This window comes from Ctenopharyngodon idella, chromosome 18 (genome assembly GCF_019924925.1).
Source record: "Ctenopharyngodon idella isolate HZGC_01 chromosome 18, HZGC01, whole genome shotgun sequence".
Taxonomy (NCBI): Eukaryota; Metazoa; Chordata; class Actinopteri; order Cypriniformes; family Xenocyprididae; genus Ctenopharyngodon; species Ctenopharyngodon idella.
Genome location: NC_067237.1, coordinates 9722591 through 9739553, shown reverse-complemented (window position 1 = coordinate 9739553; position 16963 = coordinate 9722591). Strand labels below are relative to the sequence as shown.

Here is a 16963-nt window from a genome sequence, read left to right as displayed (position 1 = left end):
TGATACTTACATTGCAAAGTCTTTAAAACATTTATACACTTTACATTGATGATGTTTACTTAATACATAATGTGGGAGGTTTAACAATAATACTGTTTTTTAACAAATTTTTGTTTTGTTTTGTTTTGTTTTTTGATTTACCAAAAAAAAATAAAAATAAAAATTAAGACCCCATAGACATGAAATGACAGCAGGAAAAGGGGGGTTGGAAAATGACATAAGATGGACGACCTGCCCCAGTAGTTCAGTGGAAATTATGGTATAGTAGAGTGGATTGCAGCCCTGGTCCTGGAGCAGCACATTCAGGATGTCTATCTTATCTGACACACCCATTTCAGGTCTTGGAGTTTCTTCTAATGACCTGATGAGCTGAACCAGGCTTGAGGATCAGGGTTGGGAACCAATGGTATAGTAAGTCATAGTAGAATGCACAGTAACGTCTCAGGTTAAGCATGTAACCATGGTCCCTGAGAAGGGGAATGAGATGCTGCGTGGGGAATGCCTCCGGCATGACTGAGAGTATAACAGGGCACCTGAGAAATACATCATCCACTTCTTGTCTGAAGGAGACGTGCAGGAATACCTGAAGCATGGCAAAGGGATGCAGCGTCTCGTTCCCCTTCTCAGGGAACCATGGTTTCATGCGTAACCTGAGATGTTTCCTTTTGAATAGGAACTTGCACTGCATCTCCTAGAGGGCGCTATGGGGAATGGTATACCCACGCCACCATGCTGAAGGGATTAGTGCCTTATTGGCTGAGCTAAGTCAAAGACTCAAAGGAGTCCTCACCCCTACACCAGCAACATCATAGACCAGAGCTTCTTAAAAATGGAGGCCTCAACAGGATGCCTCAAAGAGGGAGGAAACCTAACTATGTTATTTTATTGAGGCCAGTGTCCAAGGCCTAACACTCTGAGCTAACTGGCCTGCGAAGCTCTGCAGAGTGGAGGCCTCAATGAAGGAAACTCTCTGTAGCGAGAGGAGGCTTGACAACGCTCGCAGTAGATGGCTGAGCTCTAGGAGTGGAGGCCTCAGCATGATGAATCTCTAAAGTGAGAGGTGGCCTAACCACGGCCCACGCATAGGATACCATGCAAAGAGGCTCACAGAGAGTCTGCAACCTCCAATATGGTGTCCTAGTGGAGCTCTGGCGAGCAGAGGCCTCTATAATTTAACTCTCTGAAGCGAGAGGAGGCCTGACAATGCTCGCAGTAAATGGCTGAGCTCTAGGAGCAGAGGCCTCAACATGACAACTCTCTAAAATGAGAGGAGGCCTAACTATGCCGCATGCATAGGATACCATGTAAGGAGGCTCACAGAGAGCCTACAACTCACTGATGCTGTCCTAGTGGAGCTCTGGTGAGCGGAGGCCTCTATGAAGATAATTCTGTAGCAAGAGGAGGCCTGACGACGCTCGCAGTAGATGGCCAAGCTCTAGGAGCTGAGACCTCATCATAACGACTCTCTAACATGAGAGGAGGCCTAACTACGCCCCACCCATAAGACACTGTGCAAGGAGGCACACAGAGAGCCTACAATGTGCGATATGGTGTCCTCACAGAGCTCTGGTGAGCGGAGGCCTGTATAAAGATAACTCTCTGAAGTGAGAGGAGGCCTGACGATGCCCCACGGCATAGGATACCATGTAAGGAGGCTCACAGAGAGCCTACAATTCACTGATGCCCTAGTGGATCTCCGGAGAGCGGAGGCCTCAATATAGATAAGTCTCTGATGAGAGGAGGCCTAGCAACACTCACAGTAGCCAATGAGGCTCACAGAGAGCCCAACAACTCAACACCATTGTGTGATGGAGAGGCCTCAAATAACAACTCTCTAAAGCGAGAGGAGGCACCTAAACATCCTAAACTCAGAACGGCTTACCAAGGAGGCTTACCAAAAGCTCCTTACTGAACCTGCCATTCAGAATATAAAACCCAACTGGCCAGGTCAGAGCCTTCAATGAGGACGTCTCAGCTTATGATCTTCATGCCTCAGCATGGAGATCGAAGGAAACCAGAAGGCTCACAGGAGCAGGTACTAAGTACAGACAGAAATTGTTTTCCACGAAACCGGTCTCATGCAGCCAAAACAGATCTAATCTGCAAGCTAAAGCTAAAACTTTAATAATAACTACAGCACTTTTCTGTCTCTAATTCCTCAGAATTAGACACAAAGACACAATAGTGTTATTTGAGACAAAAGATGAGCCAAAAAAAAGGAAAACTTCCTGTTTGACTCGTCCGTGCTCTGCCTACAACCCCGCGCTTAATCCCGCATCACTGTAATGGCGGTCACAGGACCCGACTACGGGGTGCAGGCGCTCAACTCTCATCCCTCAAGAGAGCGTCAAGCCTGGGAAGAACGAATACTGCAACTGCATCACAAAAAGCACACATTTACCCTCAAGCGCACCAGTTCAAATGACAGATTGTATCACTCTAAAAAGAATCATACAAGAACAGATGCAAATGCATCACTATGAGTGTCTTAAACTCCTTTGAGAGCCGAACGCACTCGTGCATACACTAACTACTATCCCTCAGGAGAGAGCAGAAGGGAAACAGTTCCTTACCTGTCTCTTGTAGTCAGTCTTGTGAATGCATCATACCTAGCGCATCCAGCTTGCTCAAAGAAAAGACAGCATTCCACCCAAACACGTGCATCCCACATCCTTTGAGAATAGGGAAGGCGCGAATGGAGCTTCCATTGAGAAATCCTTCAGTCTGTGCATTCTGCTCCCTCAGGAGCTAAACGCGGATGCTCCTAACTCATGTACAAACAAACAGTCTCCTGAAGACAAGAAGAGGATGCCTTTTTCTCAGGTGCCCATTTATACTCTCAGCCGCACCTGCTTTGACGTCATAGGCTGCCGCCTGCCATTGTCAAGTTCATTGTCGTGTTTAGACTCATGTTTCAGACAACAATCATGCCGGAGGTATTCCCCATAGCGCCCTCTGAGGGACGCAGCATGAGTTCCAATTCGAAAGGGAACAACATAATTTTGATTTTATATATATATATATATATATATATATATATATATGCTTCTTACTTTCGTTTTGTTTGTTTATTTTGATATAAAGTGTGGTGAACACCTCCTTCTTCCCTGATCAACTAACCTTGCTACAATAATGTTTAGATCCACTATTAGTGAAAAATGTCTTTGCACTTTCTGAACTAGGAGGTCAGAGCTCACCAACTTTGGAACAGAATGTCTAGTGTCATTTCATTAGATATAATAATTATAATAATAATAATAAAACAAAGTGGTATCTACTACAAATTATGCTAAAAATAAAAACCCCTTAAAAGTACACTAAAGAGTATGTTTTAAATAAGTACTTAAAATGGAAATAATTTACTTAAAAAACATACTTGCGTGCAAACTGAATGTAATGTTTTCTGACACTTAAATGGATGTTAAATGCAATTAAATAAAACATGTATCATAGTTTACATTTTTTTTATTAAATTAAATTAGTTAACTTAAGAGTTATTTTTGACCCAGTAGGACTTCACTACATCTTTTTATGTTAATTATAATTACATATATTACAGTGGGTACGGAAAGTATTCAGACCCCCTTGAATTTTTCACTCTTTGTTATATTGCAGCCATTTGCTAAAATCATTTAAGTTCATTTTTTTTCTCCTCATTAATGTACACACAGCACCCCATATTGACAGAAAAACAGAATTGTTGACATTTTTGCAGATTTATTAAAAAAGAAAAACTGAAATATCACATGGTCCTAAGTATCAGACCCCTTTGCTCAGTATTTAGTAGAAGCACCCTTTTGATCTAATACAGCCATGAGTCTTTTGGGAAAGATGCAACAAGTTTTTCACACCTGGATTTGGGGATCCTCTGCCAATTCCTCCTTGCAGATCCTCTCCAGTTCTGTCAGGTTGGATGGTAAACGTTGGTGGACAGCCATTTTTAGGTCTCTCCAGAGATGCTCAATTGGGTCTAAGTCAGGGCTCTGGCTGGGCCATTCAAGAACAGTCACGGAGTTGTTGTGAAGCCACTCCTTCGTTATTTTAGCTGTGTGTTTAAGGTCATTGTCTTGTTGGAAGGTAAACCTTCGGCCCAGTCTGAGGTCCTGAGCACTCTGGAGAAGGTTTTCATCCAGGATATCCCTGTACTTGGCCGCATTCATCTTTCCCTCAATTGCAACCAGTCGTCCTGTCCCTACAGCTGAAAAACACCCCCACAGCATGAGGCTGCCACCACCATGCTTCACTGTTGGGACTGTATTGGACAGGTGATGAGCAGTGCCTGGTTTTCTCCACACATACCGCTTAGAATTAAGGCCAAAAAGTTCTATCTTGGTCTCATCAGACCAGAGAATCTTATTTTTCACCATCTTAGCAAACTCCATGTGGGCTTTCATGTGTCTTGCACTGAGGAGAGGTTTCCGTCGGGCCACTCTGCCATAAAGCCCCGACTGGTGGAGGGCTGCAGTGATGGTTGACTTTCTACAACTTTCTCCCATCTCCCGACTGCATCTCTGGAGCTCAGCCACAGTGATCTTTGGGTTCTTCTTTACCTCTCTCACCAAGGCTCTTCTCCCCCGATAGCTCAATTTGGCCGGACGGCCAGCTCTAGGAAGGGTTCTGGTCATCCCAAACGTCTTCCATTTAAGGATTATGGAGGTCACTGTGCTCTTAGGAACCTTAAGTGCAGCAGAAATTTTTTTGTAACCTTGGCCAGATCTGTGCCTTGCCACAATTCTGTCTCTGAGCTCTTCAGGCAGTTCCTTTGACCTCATGATTCTCATTTGCTCTGACATGCACTGTGAGCTGTAAGGTCTTATATAGACAGGTGTGTGGCTTTCCTAATCAAGTCCAATCAGTAAAATCAAACACAGCTGGACTCAAATGAAGGTGTAGAACCATCTCAAGGATGATCAGAAGAAATGGACAGCACCTGAGTTAAATATATGAGTGTCACAGCAAAGGGTCTGAATACTTAGGACCATGTGATATTTCAGTTTTTCTTTTTTAATAAATCTGCAAAAATGTCAACAATTCTGTGTTTTTCTGTCAATATGGGGTGCTGTGTGTACATTAATGAGGAAAAAAAATGAACTTAAATGATTTTAGCAAATGGCTGCAATATAACAAAGAGTGAAAAATTTAAGGGGGTCTGAATACTTTCCGTACCCACTGTATCTTTGAAATATGGTTAAAGTGTACTGTAGAACATATTGGCAAACATTTATGAAAACTAAACTAAATGCCATTTCTATTGAAACTTGTATGCCATTTATTTAAATATATTCGTATTTACACATCTGTAATGATGAAGTTACAATTTAGTAGATTTAAATATATTTTTACATTAAGGCCCGGGTTCACAGACATGGCTTAGATTAAGCCAGGATTAGGCCATAGTTCAATTAGAACATTTAAGTAGCTTTTATAAACAGGCCTTAGAAAAGAAGAAGAAAAAAAAACCTTACTGGTGTGCATCTTGAGACAAAACAATGGCCTTGTCTGCGAAACCAGGGGATAGTCATTAAAGTGTACACTTCAGTGGCCTTTTATTAAATAATATGATATTGTCTACAAGTAATTAAAAAAAAAAAAACTGTATACTTTTAAGATTTATGTTCAACACAATTAAGCATACTTCTTTTTCCACAAGGGACATGACTTGATATTTTATCTAAAGCAAAGATATTCATTCATTTTGAGGTGTGGCTTAAATGTCAAAATACTTTTTGGGGCCACTGTAGGTGGCCCCAACAAAAAAAAATGCAACAGTGTCATACCAAGTATCTATGTACACGTACACAAAAACAACCTTACGTTATTTAAAAATACACGCTCTCATTCAAGCAAAATCACTCACCTCCTGTGATGCTTCACATATGTGGAGCCCCTGTCGTCCTCCTGTTCCAGAGCTCTGCTGTGAGGGTGTGGAGGCCTGTCGTGGCTGTACTTGTGTCGCTGACTCAGGTTTTTAGTGCTGCCTTTCCCCTCAGCAGAAGGGAAATCATAATATCCCTTCCTCTTGGCCTTCAGTCTTAGCTTATTCCTGTAGTGCTCAATGTCCGACTTCTGTTTCAGAGCCAAATTCACCTGCATACACATAGAAAGAAAGAGATAAGGTGGACTGGCTAATCATCCACTCCAAAAAAAAAAAAAAAAAAAACAACAACATCCATTAAAAAATGTTCCTCAAAATAATTTCCCATAGGTGATATTCTAAAGTGATATTCTAAAAGAAATCTGTGTCAGGTCTCTTTGAAACCCAAATTTGCTAAATTAAGCAAAAGTATCCATTGAGATACTCTAGATACTCTATACACTCTAAAAAAAAATGCTGGTTAAAAACAACCCAACTCAGCGGTTGGGTTAGATGTTTGGCCACCCTGCTGGGTAGTTTTATTTAACTCAACTATTGCTTAAAAAGTATTGTATAAGTATGTGTTATTTGTTAAATGAAGTCTTTGTACAGTTACTCTCTTGCAGAGGCTTGTTTCCTGTCGGACTGTGCTCCTGGATTTGCAGAAATTACGTAACAGTCAGCCAATTAGCAATGAACTGGCAATTTCATATCCACAGCCCTTTTTTTGTGTGTAAAATGCATCAGAAGGTCAGACAACAGACTGGTCTGTCAGTGGTTGCCATCTGAGACTGTCTCTAATAAAATCAAGTCTTACCTCTCCATTTAATATGGCAGAGTCCTGACTGCGGTCAGATGAAGCAGGGTGCGAGTAAGTAGGTGGAGCTGCCATTGGTTTTATGGAAATAAGCTGAAGTGATCCTGAAGAACTATCATAATGATCTGCCAAAAACAAAAACGTATGATTTCCATGGTAGCCACAAGCTTGCAAAGACTACATTAGATTATACAAGCAGAATATAGACAAATTTACTTCCTGGTTATGTGACAGTGGCCTTGGCTAACTTGCAGAACATGAATTAGCCTATTTCCCTTAGCTCTCATTTTCTACTTGAAGTGCGAAAAAGTCTAAGCCTAATGATTTCTGTGTATCTTTTAATTTTAATTAACTGGGTCTATTTATCAAGACAGATTAGCTTATAGTTATCCACTTCTGAGAGAATACATAAATTATAAGAATATATATTTAATATATAGATATATTCATATGGAAGTGGAAAAAAAAAAATTACAAAACGATAAGCAAAACTGTACATTTTGTCCTAACTATAAAGAATTAGACTCAACGTGAGCAAAATTTAACAAGTATCTGTGGAATGGATCTTACAGCCCATTTTCTTTTAAAGTAATAATTTATCACACAAAAATTTAAATTCTATCATCATTCACTGCTGATATTGTGGAATATATGAAGTAGAATTTAATTAATCTTCATGCAGCTCTTTTACATGTCACAAGCACTGATAAGGACTAAAACACAAAAAAGCACCATAAATGTAGTCGATATATATGTAAATAATGACAGAATTTTCATTTTGAGAGAACAGTTGTGTGTGTGTGTGTGTGTGTGTGTGTGTGTATACTGGTGTAAATGATAAAAAGTAATTTTGTGGTTGAATAATCCCTTTTAATGCTTTTTAAATAACTATTGAAAATTCTGTTCTGGCACATCTCTCCCTAGACTAAAGTTCCATCTGACAAAGGTCACATGCAGCATGTGCCAACAGAACTTGAACATATGGCACCTTGTGTTGTTTTTGTGAAGAACATGTTCATTTATGTGTGCATGGTGGAGTTGAGGGTTGTATATTGATAGGTCAATAAGTGATCCAGGCCAGTCTTCAAATTCAGTTGAAGATATGCATTTTATGCCAGCTATGACCTCTGCCAAACAAAAGGTTATAAAAAAAAAAAATAAAAAAAATAGTTAAATTAGGCTTCAACAGGTGTGCCTTTATCTGTGTCAGTCTGTATGTCTTTGGGGATGAGTGTGTGTGTGCGCAAAAAAATGTGCGTGTGACCCTGTTGCTCCCCAGTGATGCTGGTAGCCAAAGTGACAGACTGGATCATGTCAGAAAAGAGGGTCTCATTCATATTCATGAGCTCCATCACTCTTTTCCTCCTGAGGATGGTCATTTTGTAAAAAGGTCCTTTAAAACCCCATTTATCATGTAGGGTAACCCAAACAACCTCACACTGCACCAGGGCCATCCTTAAGGCGGTGCAACGGGTGCGACCGCATTGGACCCCATGCTTGAGGGGGCCCTGCGGCAACCAGACAATGTTTACAATTTTGTACATTAAATTCTGGTCACAATTTGATATGAAAGCAATTGTGTTAGTAATGAGCTCTGAGATAAAATATGTAATGTGTAATGGTATATCACTTGTGAACAGAACGTTATTTACGATAAAGCTGCAGTTTTTTTTTTTTTTTTTTTTTTTTTTTTTTATTATGCAAACATTGTGAAAATACCATTTAATTTTATATATTTAGGATGCACATAATCAGCCCCTGGCTATAAATTTAGATGGAGAAGCACTAGCTTAAGCTATATTTTTAATATATAATTACGATTAACCACATGTAAGCTGAACACACACAGTGGTGTGATGGTGATCTAATAATGATTGACAGACTATCTGTTCACAAAGATAAAATTTAATCTTAGAATTACCTTAATTGTCACAAATTCCCCATGTCTGGACTCTTGTTTTCTGTCGTGTGTTTTGTATTGTAGTTCATTAAAGTTTTTCATGTTGATTTTAGTTCTTCATGTATTTCCTATCTGCCACGCCCCCTTGTTAGTCTTCCCTGTGTATTTATAGTCCTTGTGTTCACTGTTGGTTATCAGTCATTAATGTTTGTATGTATGTGGTTCTTTGTGTTTCTTGTTTTCTGAGTTCTGTTATTAAATTGTTCCTGCACATAGAGCCGCTCCTCTGTCTGCTCATTCCACACCAAATGTTACAGAACAACTGATCAACAATGGATCTAGCAGGATCAAGTCAGGCCCTTTTGAGTGCTCTTTGTGCCGTGTTCCAGGACGGGTGCTCAATAGAATGTTATGTGGAGGAGTTTTTGGCTATTTGCCATCTCGCTCCACTGGATAAATCCACTCTGCTTTTGGAGCGGGCTGGATATGAACATCGCTGAGCTGATGCCGTGGCTCAGTATATTGATCTGGCTCTGCAGCTGTGTGGATCTTCCTTCACTGTGGGTGAAGTGGAGGAGGATCCACCCTTAAAACTTTTTTTGGAGGGGGGCTATACGGCCGAAGCTCTGTCGGCCGTGAAACGTGGCCCAACGCATACCGCACCATCAGCCAGCACCATCGTGGTCTCTGGACCCGCCCGAGAGTGGAGAGGATTGGTGTCCAGTGTGGACGATCCGCCGCTGACTTCAGCACGAGCAGCTGGCATTCTGAAGCCTTCGCCAGCCGCTGCGCACTCAAGCCCGCTGGTTGCTACGCACTCAAGCCCGTCTGTCTCAGCGCTGTCTAGTTCTTCGAATGCAGCGCCGCTCGACTCGGAGGTAGACTGTTTGTTTATTGTTCTCCTTGTAATGGCTACCGCCATTTGGTGTGTTTGGACTGCACATACGTCACCTATTTCCCCAGTCAGCGGTGGGAGGTTTTTCTGAACTCTGTGTCTTCAGATGTTTCTGTTTCTGCTGTGAGCGATAATTCTGAAACCCATGTGATCTCTGATGCCTCTGTTTCGGTCCTGGGCACAGTTTCTGAACTCTCTGTGTTCCCTGACAGCTCTGTTGAGGCCACGGAGGCCATTTCTGAACTCTTTGTGTTCCCTGATGGCTCCGTTATGGCTACTGAAGCTGTTTTCAAACTCTCTGTGTCCCCTGACTCTAATGTCTGCCCAGTTACAGACACAGAGATCGCTTATGAACTCCCTGTCAACCTAGAAAAGACTATAGAAATCTCTCCTGAACTTTCTGCCAGCCTTATCATGGCCAAGGAGACAGATTTTGAATTCCCTTCCTGTTTATCTTTGGCCTCAGAGGTTATTACTAACCTGCCTATGCCCTCTGTTGTAGTTCTGCCTGTTTTTCCAGATCCGCTGTGGAGGTCTAAAGCTCCGACTACACTGCTGTGGTGGTCATCTGCTTTGCCGTGGAGGTCTTCAGCCCCGACTACACTGCTGTGGTGGTCATCTGCTCTGCCGTGGAGATCTTCAGCCTCGACTACACTGCTGTAGTGGTCATCTGCTCCGTCGTGGGGGTCTTTAAGCCCGTCTGCTTTACTTTGGTGGTCATCTGCTCCGCCGTGGAGATCTTCAGCCCCAACTGCACTGCCGTGGTGGTCATCTGCTCCACTGTGGAGGTCTCCGAGCCCGTCTGCGCTGCTGTGGTGGTCGTCTGCTTCGCCCTGGCTGCTGCCTGCTTCGCCCTGGCCACTTGCGCAGTCTGCTCCGCCCTGGCCGCCCGACCAGCTTGCTCTACCCTTGCAACTTGCCCTGCCTACTCCATTTCAGTCTCCAGGCCCTTTTCCACTTCATGGTCCTGGCCCTTCATCCCTCCCCCTGTTTCCGCCTCAGTTCCACCTCCCACCTGTCTGTCACAAATTCCCAGTGTCTGGACTCTTATGTTGTTTTCTGTCGTGTGTTTTGTATTGTAGTTCATTGTAGTTTTTCATGTTGATTTTAGTTCTATCTGCCATGCCCCCTTGTTACCTTGTTTAGTTAGTCTTCCCTGTGTATTTATAGTCCTTGTGTTCACTCTTGGTTATTGGTCGTTAACATTTGTATATATGTGGTTCTTTGTTTCTTGTTTCCGAGTTCTGTTATTAAATGTCCTTACATGTAGATTCGCTCCTCTGTCTGCTCATTCCACACCTGACATTACATTAATGTAGTATATATTGTGTTTTATGATTTATAATGATTTATAATGTGACGAATTGTGGAGACAAACAAAATTCATGTCCGTTCTCAGAACAAACACATCAGAAGGATTTACAGGTTATTCACATGACAGTTTAAACTAAAGGATTTGTACTTTCACTAATTTGGAAAAACTACTACACACATCACTCTGCCCATGGTAAAAGAAGAACAGATGTGTTCACAATCTGACTTACTAGTTGCTGAACTGATGCAGAATGATATACACACGTTGTTGATGTGAAATGATTGGTATGGAAGGCTTACGAAGATACCTTAAAACAGGATTGGCAGACTGAGTTACATTTTCTTTCCTTTTTTTCTTTTTCTTTTTTTTTTTTTTACCACAGATTTAATTTGGAAAAATGTGGTTCGGAGCGCGTATCAAACTGCCAAAATCACGTGAACTATTGAAATTTCGAAACACTTACGATGTAACGAAGCCTCGTTTACTGAAATCATGTGATTCTGGCGTTCTGAATGAGTGATTCGAAACAAAAGATTCGTAGAGCTTCGAAGCTTCATGAAGCTATCATCACTAGATATTTTTGAATAAAGTCATTTTTATTATTATTATTATTATTATTTATTTATTTATTTATTTTTGGTGCACAAAAAGTATTCTTGTCGCTTTATAATATTAAGGTTGAACCACTGTACTCACATGAACTATTTTAAATATGTTTTTAGTAACTTTCTGGTCATTGAAAAAGAAAATGATCTTCCTGGCAATGGAGGCCTCACTGAGCCATTGGATTTTATCAAAAATGTCTTAATTTGTGTTCCGAAGATAAATTTACATGTGTGGAACGACATGAGGGTGAGTAATTAATTACTGAATTTTCATTTTTGGGTGAACTAACCCTTTAAGCTAAATTTTACTATATACAACAACATTATGACTTCCTCTGACATAAGTTTAAGTTTATAAAGATCTCTGTTTTCAAGTGGATGAATATTTTGTTGCACAGGTATATATAATGTACAACCCAATTTCTGGAAAAGTTGGGACGTTTTTGTGAAGCGCCGTATGTGAAGCGCCGTCATGTCCTGTGGGCCAAGGCTCATTTAAAATGGACTGTTTCAAAGTGGAAAAGTGTTCTATGGTCAGGCGAGTCCAAATTTGACATTTTTGTTGGAAATCATGGTGCGTGTCTTCCGGGCTAAAGAGGAGGGAGACCTTCCAGCATGTTATCAGTGTTCAGTTCAAAAGCCAGCATCTCTGATGGTATGGGTGTGCATAACTGCATACGGTATGGGCAGCTTGCATGTTTTGGAAGGAACTTTGAATGCTGAAAGGTATATAAAGGTTTCAAGACAATGTCTATTTCAGGGAAGGCCTTGTGTATTTCAGCAGGACAATGCAAAACCACATACTGCAGCTATTTCAACAGCATGGCTTTGTCGTAAAAGAGTCCGGGTGCTGAATTGCCCTGCCTGCAGTCCAGATCTTTCACCTATAGAGAACATTTGGCACATCCTTAAACGAAAATTACGTCAAAGACGACCACAAACTATTTAGCAGCTGGAAACCTATATCAGGCAAGAATGGGACCAAATTTCAACACCAGAACTCCAGAAACTCATTACCTCGATGCCCAGACATCTTCAAACTGTTTTGAAAAGAAGAGGAGATGCTACACCGTGGTAAACATGCCCCCGTCCCAACTATTTTCAGACCTGTAACATCAAATTTGAAATGAGCTCATTTTGTGCATAAAATTGTAAAATTTCTCCGTTTAAACATTTGTTATGTTATCTATGTTCTATTGTGAATTGGCTCATGTGATTTGAAAGTCTTTTAGTTTTCATTTTATTCAAATTTAAAAAAAAACATCCCAACTTTTCCGGAATTCGGGTTGTAATATTAATGAACTAAAAGGCCACTTGAGTTTACTTAAAGAGAGTACATTTTCATGACATGTTTCCTAATATACTTAAGTACACTTTGTAATAATTTAAAATTAAGAGTTTTACTTAAAAGTACATCTAGAATTATGTTTTAATAGTCTTTTGAAATGCTTTAAGTTCAACTAATTACTTTTAATATAAATTTAAACTATAATACATTTTCATTTAATTGTAAAAAACATTTAGTTAACTGTCTAAAAATATTACATTCCCTTTTGATGTATATTATTATTTCTTAACTACTCTAAAAGTATGCTAAAATGTATTTCTTCTTCAAAAAGTTCTCTGTAAGCTATTGTTATGTGTAGTTTCTATCTGCATTTAATACAAAATATGTATAGCTTAATTGCTTTAAACAAAAGTTTCAAAAGTGTTGCAATGTTGCTCGTGTCTGTGAGGGTTAAGAGAGTTTATTTACAAGACGCTAGGACCCACGATAGAAGAAATACTCAAGTATATTTATAAATCAACATTTGTTCACTTTGCCTACCATCATGGATTTATTCTTTCCAAAGAGCTTGGTGCAATGCAATGTGGGATTGCACTCTTCACAGTGGATACAATGCTGCAATAGAATTTGGCCAAAAGAAGTTATTTTTGGAGACTTAGCAGAATTATTCATACCTTTTGGAATCCTGGCTTTTTTCATCAGGAACACACCTCCTTTCAAATGTCTATGGAGGCAGCTCACTATAGGGTTTTTTTTTGTTTGTTTGTTTGTTTTTTTTAACAGAGTGACTGTATTTTCTTCACAAGATAAGAACATTCATTAAAAAAAAAAAAAAAAAAAAAAAAAACAATAATAATAATAATTAAAAACAACTTTCATTTTACTGATGGCTTGAGGCCTGATAGCACAAATGTAAAAAGTACTCAAACTGTGGAGCCATTTCTCACCATTACTCTTTCTCGTCTCTTCCTTTGTGAGTTTCTGCTGCGCTGTGGCTTTTTGCACACTCAAGCCCTTTCCCGAGACCTCTTTCACTGATTCGCTGCTGATGACAGAACCGTCCTCACTCGGCAACCTACTGCAAGTAACCATAGCAACAAGGAGCAGCGGTGAGTCTGTGCATGTGTGAAATGAGAGGATGGTTATGTCATTTTCTTTGTCTGCATTCTGATCTCATACACATACATATAATGCAAGGACACACAATCAAACAGACACAACACATCTTATCAAAAACTAGTGCTAAAAGGACACAGTTTAGTAGCTGTGCTAAAGCTAGAACTATATGAATAGTAGTGTTGATGCGTTTTGATTTTGAAGATTCCACTCAGACTTCTTAATATCTAATATATTTCATTTTTATATTTTGGTATTATAATAAATTACATATAATTGCATATTGCATCTAATATATTAAGGAAATGCTATAGTACTAAGGAAGTGCTATAGTAGAGGTTGTTGAGGGGTGAGACGTCAATTTACAGACTATTAATGTGCACATAGCTGTGTGGTCAGTACAGTCATTTAGAATAAAAAATAATCGTATTGTTGTGAGTATATGCTTATCCTGTTTTGTGAGTGTTGGTTTTAAGGATCTTAGAATCTTAGAATTCTTTCGGTTTATACTTCCCTCACTCTCTTTCCCCGTATAAAACTTTGTGATGACTGAGTATTTCCTAAAAGCCTGACTATTGAAATTTGAGAAAGAGCCACTAAACAGTGTCCTTTAGAGACATAACATCAAATGTTTGGAATAATTAAGATTTTTTTAATGTTTTTCAAAGAAGTCTCTTATGCTCACCGGGGCTGCATTTATTTGATCAAAATACAGTAAAACGGTAATATTGTGAAATATTAGAGAACAAAGTATATCTACCATGACGTTAATGCAAGACACAGAACTGAAAAAACAGAAGGCCTAAATACACAGAGGATGGTCATTAACAGAAACAGGGAACAGGTGACTAATCAGAAACATGACAACAAATGAATGAACAAGAACACAGGCAAATACCATGACAAAGAAAACTAAACAGAACAGGATAATGAAACTAAACATAACCGTACACATGACATTACAGAGGGTTGGAGGATCAAGGTGCAGCTGGAGACTTGGAAATGTGAGGCGAAGCCAGAGCAAGGATTGGGATGACAGACCATGGTGGAGCCAAGGGAGCGTTGAGCCAATGGTGGAGCTGATGGGTCAGAGGGCTGAGGTGGATTCTGGGGCTCTGAGGTCTGAGGTGGAGCTAAGGGATTCACAAACCAAGGCAGAGCTGATGACTGAGAAGCCCAAGGCAGATCCGAGAAGCAGGGCAGAAGCACTGGAACAGCCAATGGGCTGAAGGAAGACAGATGAGGCAAGGCAGAGGAACTGTATAACTTTAGCATAGTAGGAAGTGGAGGGAGGCTGGGCGGGGCCATTCACGACAAAGGAGACTTGGAGCTGGGCCAAACAAGCAGAGACTGAGACGACTTGGAACTGGACTGAACCAGCTCATTACGTAATAATTCAGCAGGGGCCCAGCTTATGGTATGCACCTCAGCGGCAGGAGTTTGGATTGGCCTCCAATCCATTCCGACAAACTACACTAAGGGTGCGTTCACACACTAGGCATGTTTGGTTCGATTAAAACAAACCCTGGTGCGATTGCTCTGTTAGTGCGGTTCATTTGAGCATGTGTGAACGCTGCCATCCGAGCCCTGATGCGCACCAAACAAGCAGACTGAGACCGCTGAAAAGATGGGTCTCTGTCCGCTTCCAAACGAACTCTAGTGCGGTTCGAATGATATATGAACGCAACACAGACCAAAGACATGTAAACGAACCAAAAACAGGAAGATGAGACCCTACAAAGGACAGAATCCTCACGCATATAGTTTTTTTCTCGTCATAGATGCGAGTTTGCCCATCACAGGCATCAGACGCGCGTCTCCACGCAGCAGATCGTTTTTGTGTGTGACAGATGGATTCCCTTCGCGGTTTTTACTCCTTTACACATTTTATAAGCTCTTCACGAGTTCCCAGCTGGCCAAAATACCATCACATGCAGGCTACGCACACACAACGAGCGCATTTACCTCAGTAAACAGCATTGTTTTGGATGTTCGGTAAGTTCCGTCTCAAAATAGGCAATACGTCATAAAATCCGACCAATCAGGTTGTGAATGTATCCCTATGCCTTTAGGTTCAGTGATAAAATTGCCAATCTGAGGGCTAATCGGAACAGGACAAAATGTTTTTTTTTTTTCTTTTTTGGTCCGGACCAAATGAACCAAACGAACCGAACTACAAGTGTGAACATACCGTAATATGCTCTCGATGACGGATGTTGATGCTGGCTCACACACCTAGACATTCTTTGTAATGGCACTGAACCGCAGGATGAATGTGGCCTCTGACAATCGCTCTGGCTCTTCTTTCATAGAGGGCTTGGGCTCAGAATAAGCTGTGGGCTCTGGCTTGTCATCCATGGAGGGTGTAGCAAGTATGGCAGGGCCAAGAGCCATGGGAACACAGTGAGGCAGGTGGCACGATTGTCAATGAGCATCACCTGCACGCCACACCGGTCTTGAGTCCCACGGAGGAGCTCCGGAAGGATAAAAGGAGGAGTGACGACAGTGAAGGACAAGAGAGGACCAGGCCTGGGACATTTATGTTGTTGTGTTGTTATGTTTATATGCGGCAGTCGTCCATGAAGGGTTTGTTTCTCGCCCATTTGCTACTTCAGGCTCTCCTACAGCTTCCCCTAATCAATACTGTCAAGGCTCTCTCCCAGAGTTACCAACTAGCTCTTACCTTTCACTTAGCGCTCCTTTAACTTTTTCCTCCTCATCTAATATCTCTCAGAAGTCTGATCATCCTCTCTATTCTTTTAATCGCTTCCTCTCACACCTCTCCTTATCAATGGATCAGGTGAGATGGAGATTAGATCAGGCCTAGAGTTCTTAAGAAATGTGCTGATCAGCTATGTGGGGTCATTCAGTTTATTTTCAGCCTGAGTCTGTGTTTGAAAAGAGTACTGGTACTATGGAAAACATCTGGTGTGGTACCTTTACGTAAGACTACCACCCCAAAATAATCCAATAACTAGAGTCCTGTGGCTTTAACGTCCCTCTGATGAAAAAATTGGAGAGGCTGGTCGGTCTTTGACCATCTTCAACCCTTAGTGTGCTCAAGTGGAGTACTACCATTACAGTTTGCCTAAAACAAGGTAATTGAGATGATAATGCAGTGGTTTCCTTTTGCAGCAAGCATTTTCTTATTTGGAGAGAGCCAGAAGTATAGT

General features: G+C 41.0%; 1 protein-coding gene across 2 annotated transcripts in view; it reads right to left on the bottom strand.

Annotated features, from left to right (window-relative positions):
- The window catches only part of kiaa1549lb (KIAA1549-like b), a 120322-nt gene that overhangs the window by 37802 nt on the left and 65557 nt on the right, over nucleotides 1–16963 (bottom strand). For both annotated transcript variants that reach the window (XM_051871010.1, XM_051871009.1), the window contains exons 14-16: nucleotides 13622–13752; nucleotides 6672–6796; nucleotides 5858–6087 (exon numbers count right to left, since the gene is read on the bottom strand). In XM_051871010.1, the coding sequence (XP_051726970.1) occupies nucleotides 5858–6087; nucleotides 6672–6796; nucleotides 13622–13752 (486 nt within the window). The remainder of the gene's footprint in view (nucleotides 1–5857; nucleotides 6088–6671; nucleotides 6797–13621; nucleotides 13753–16963) is intronic.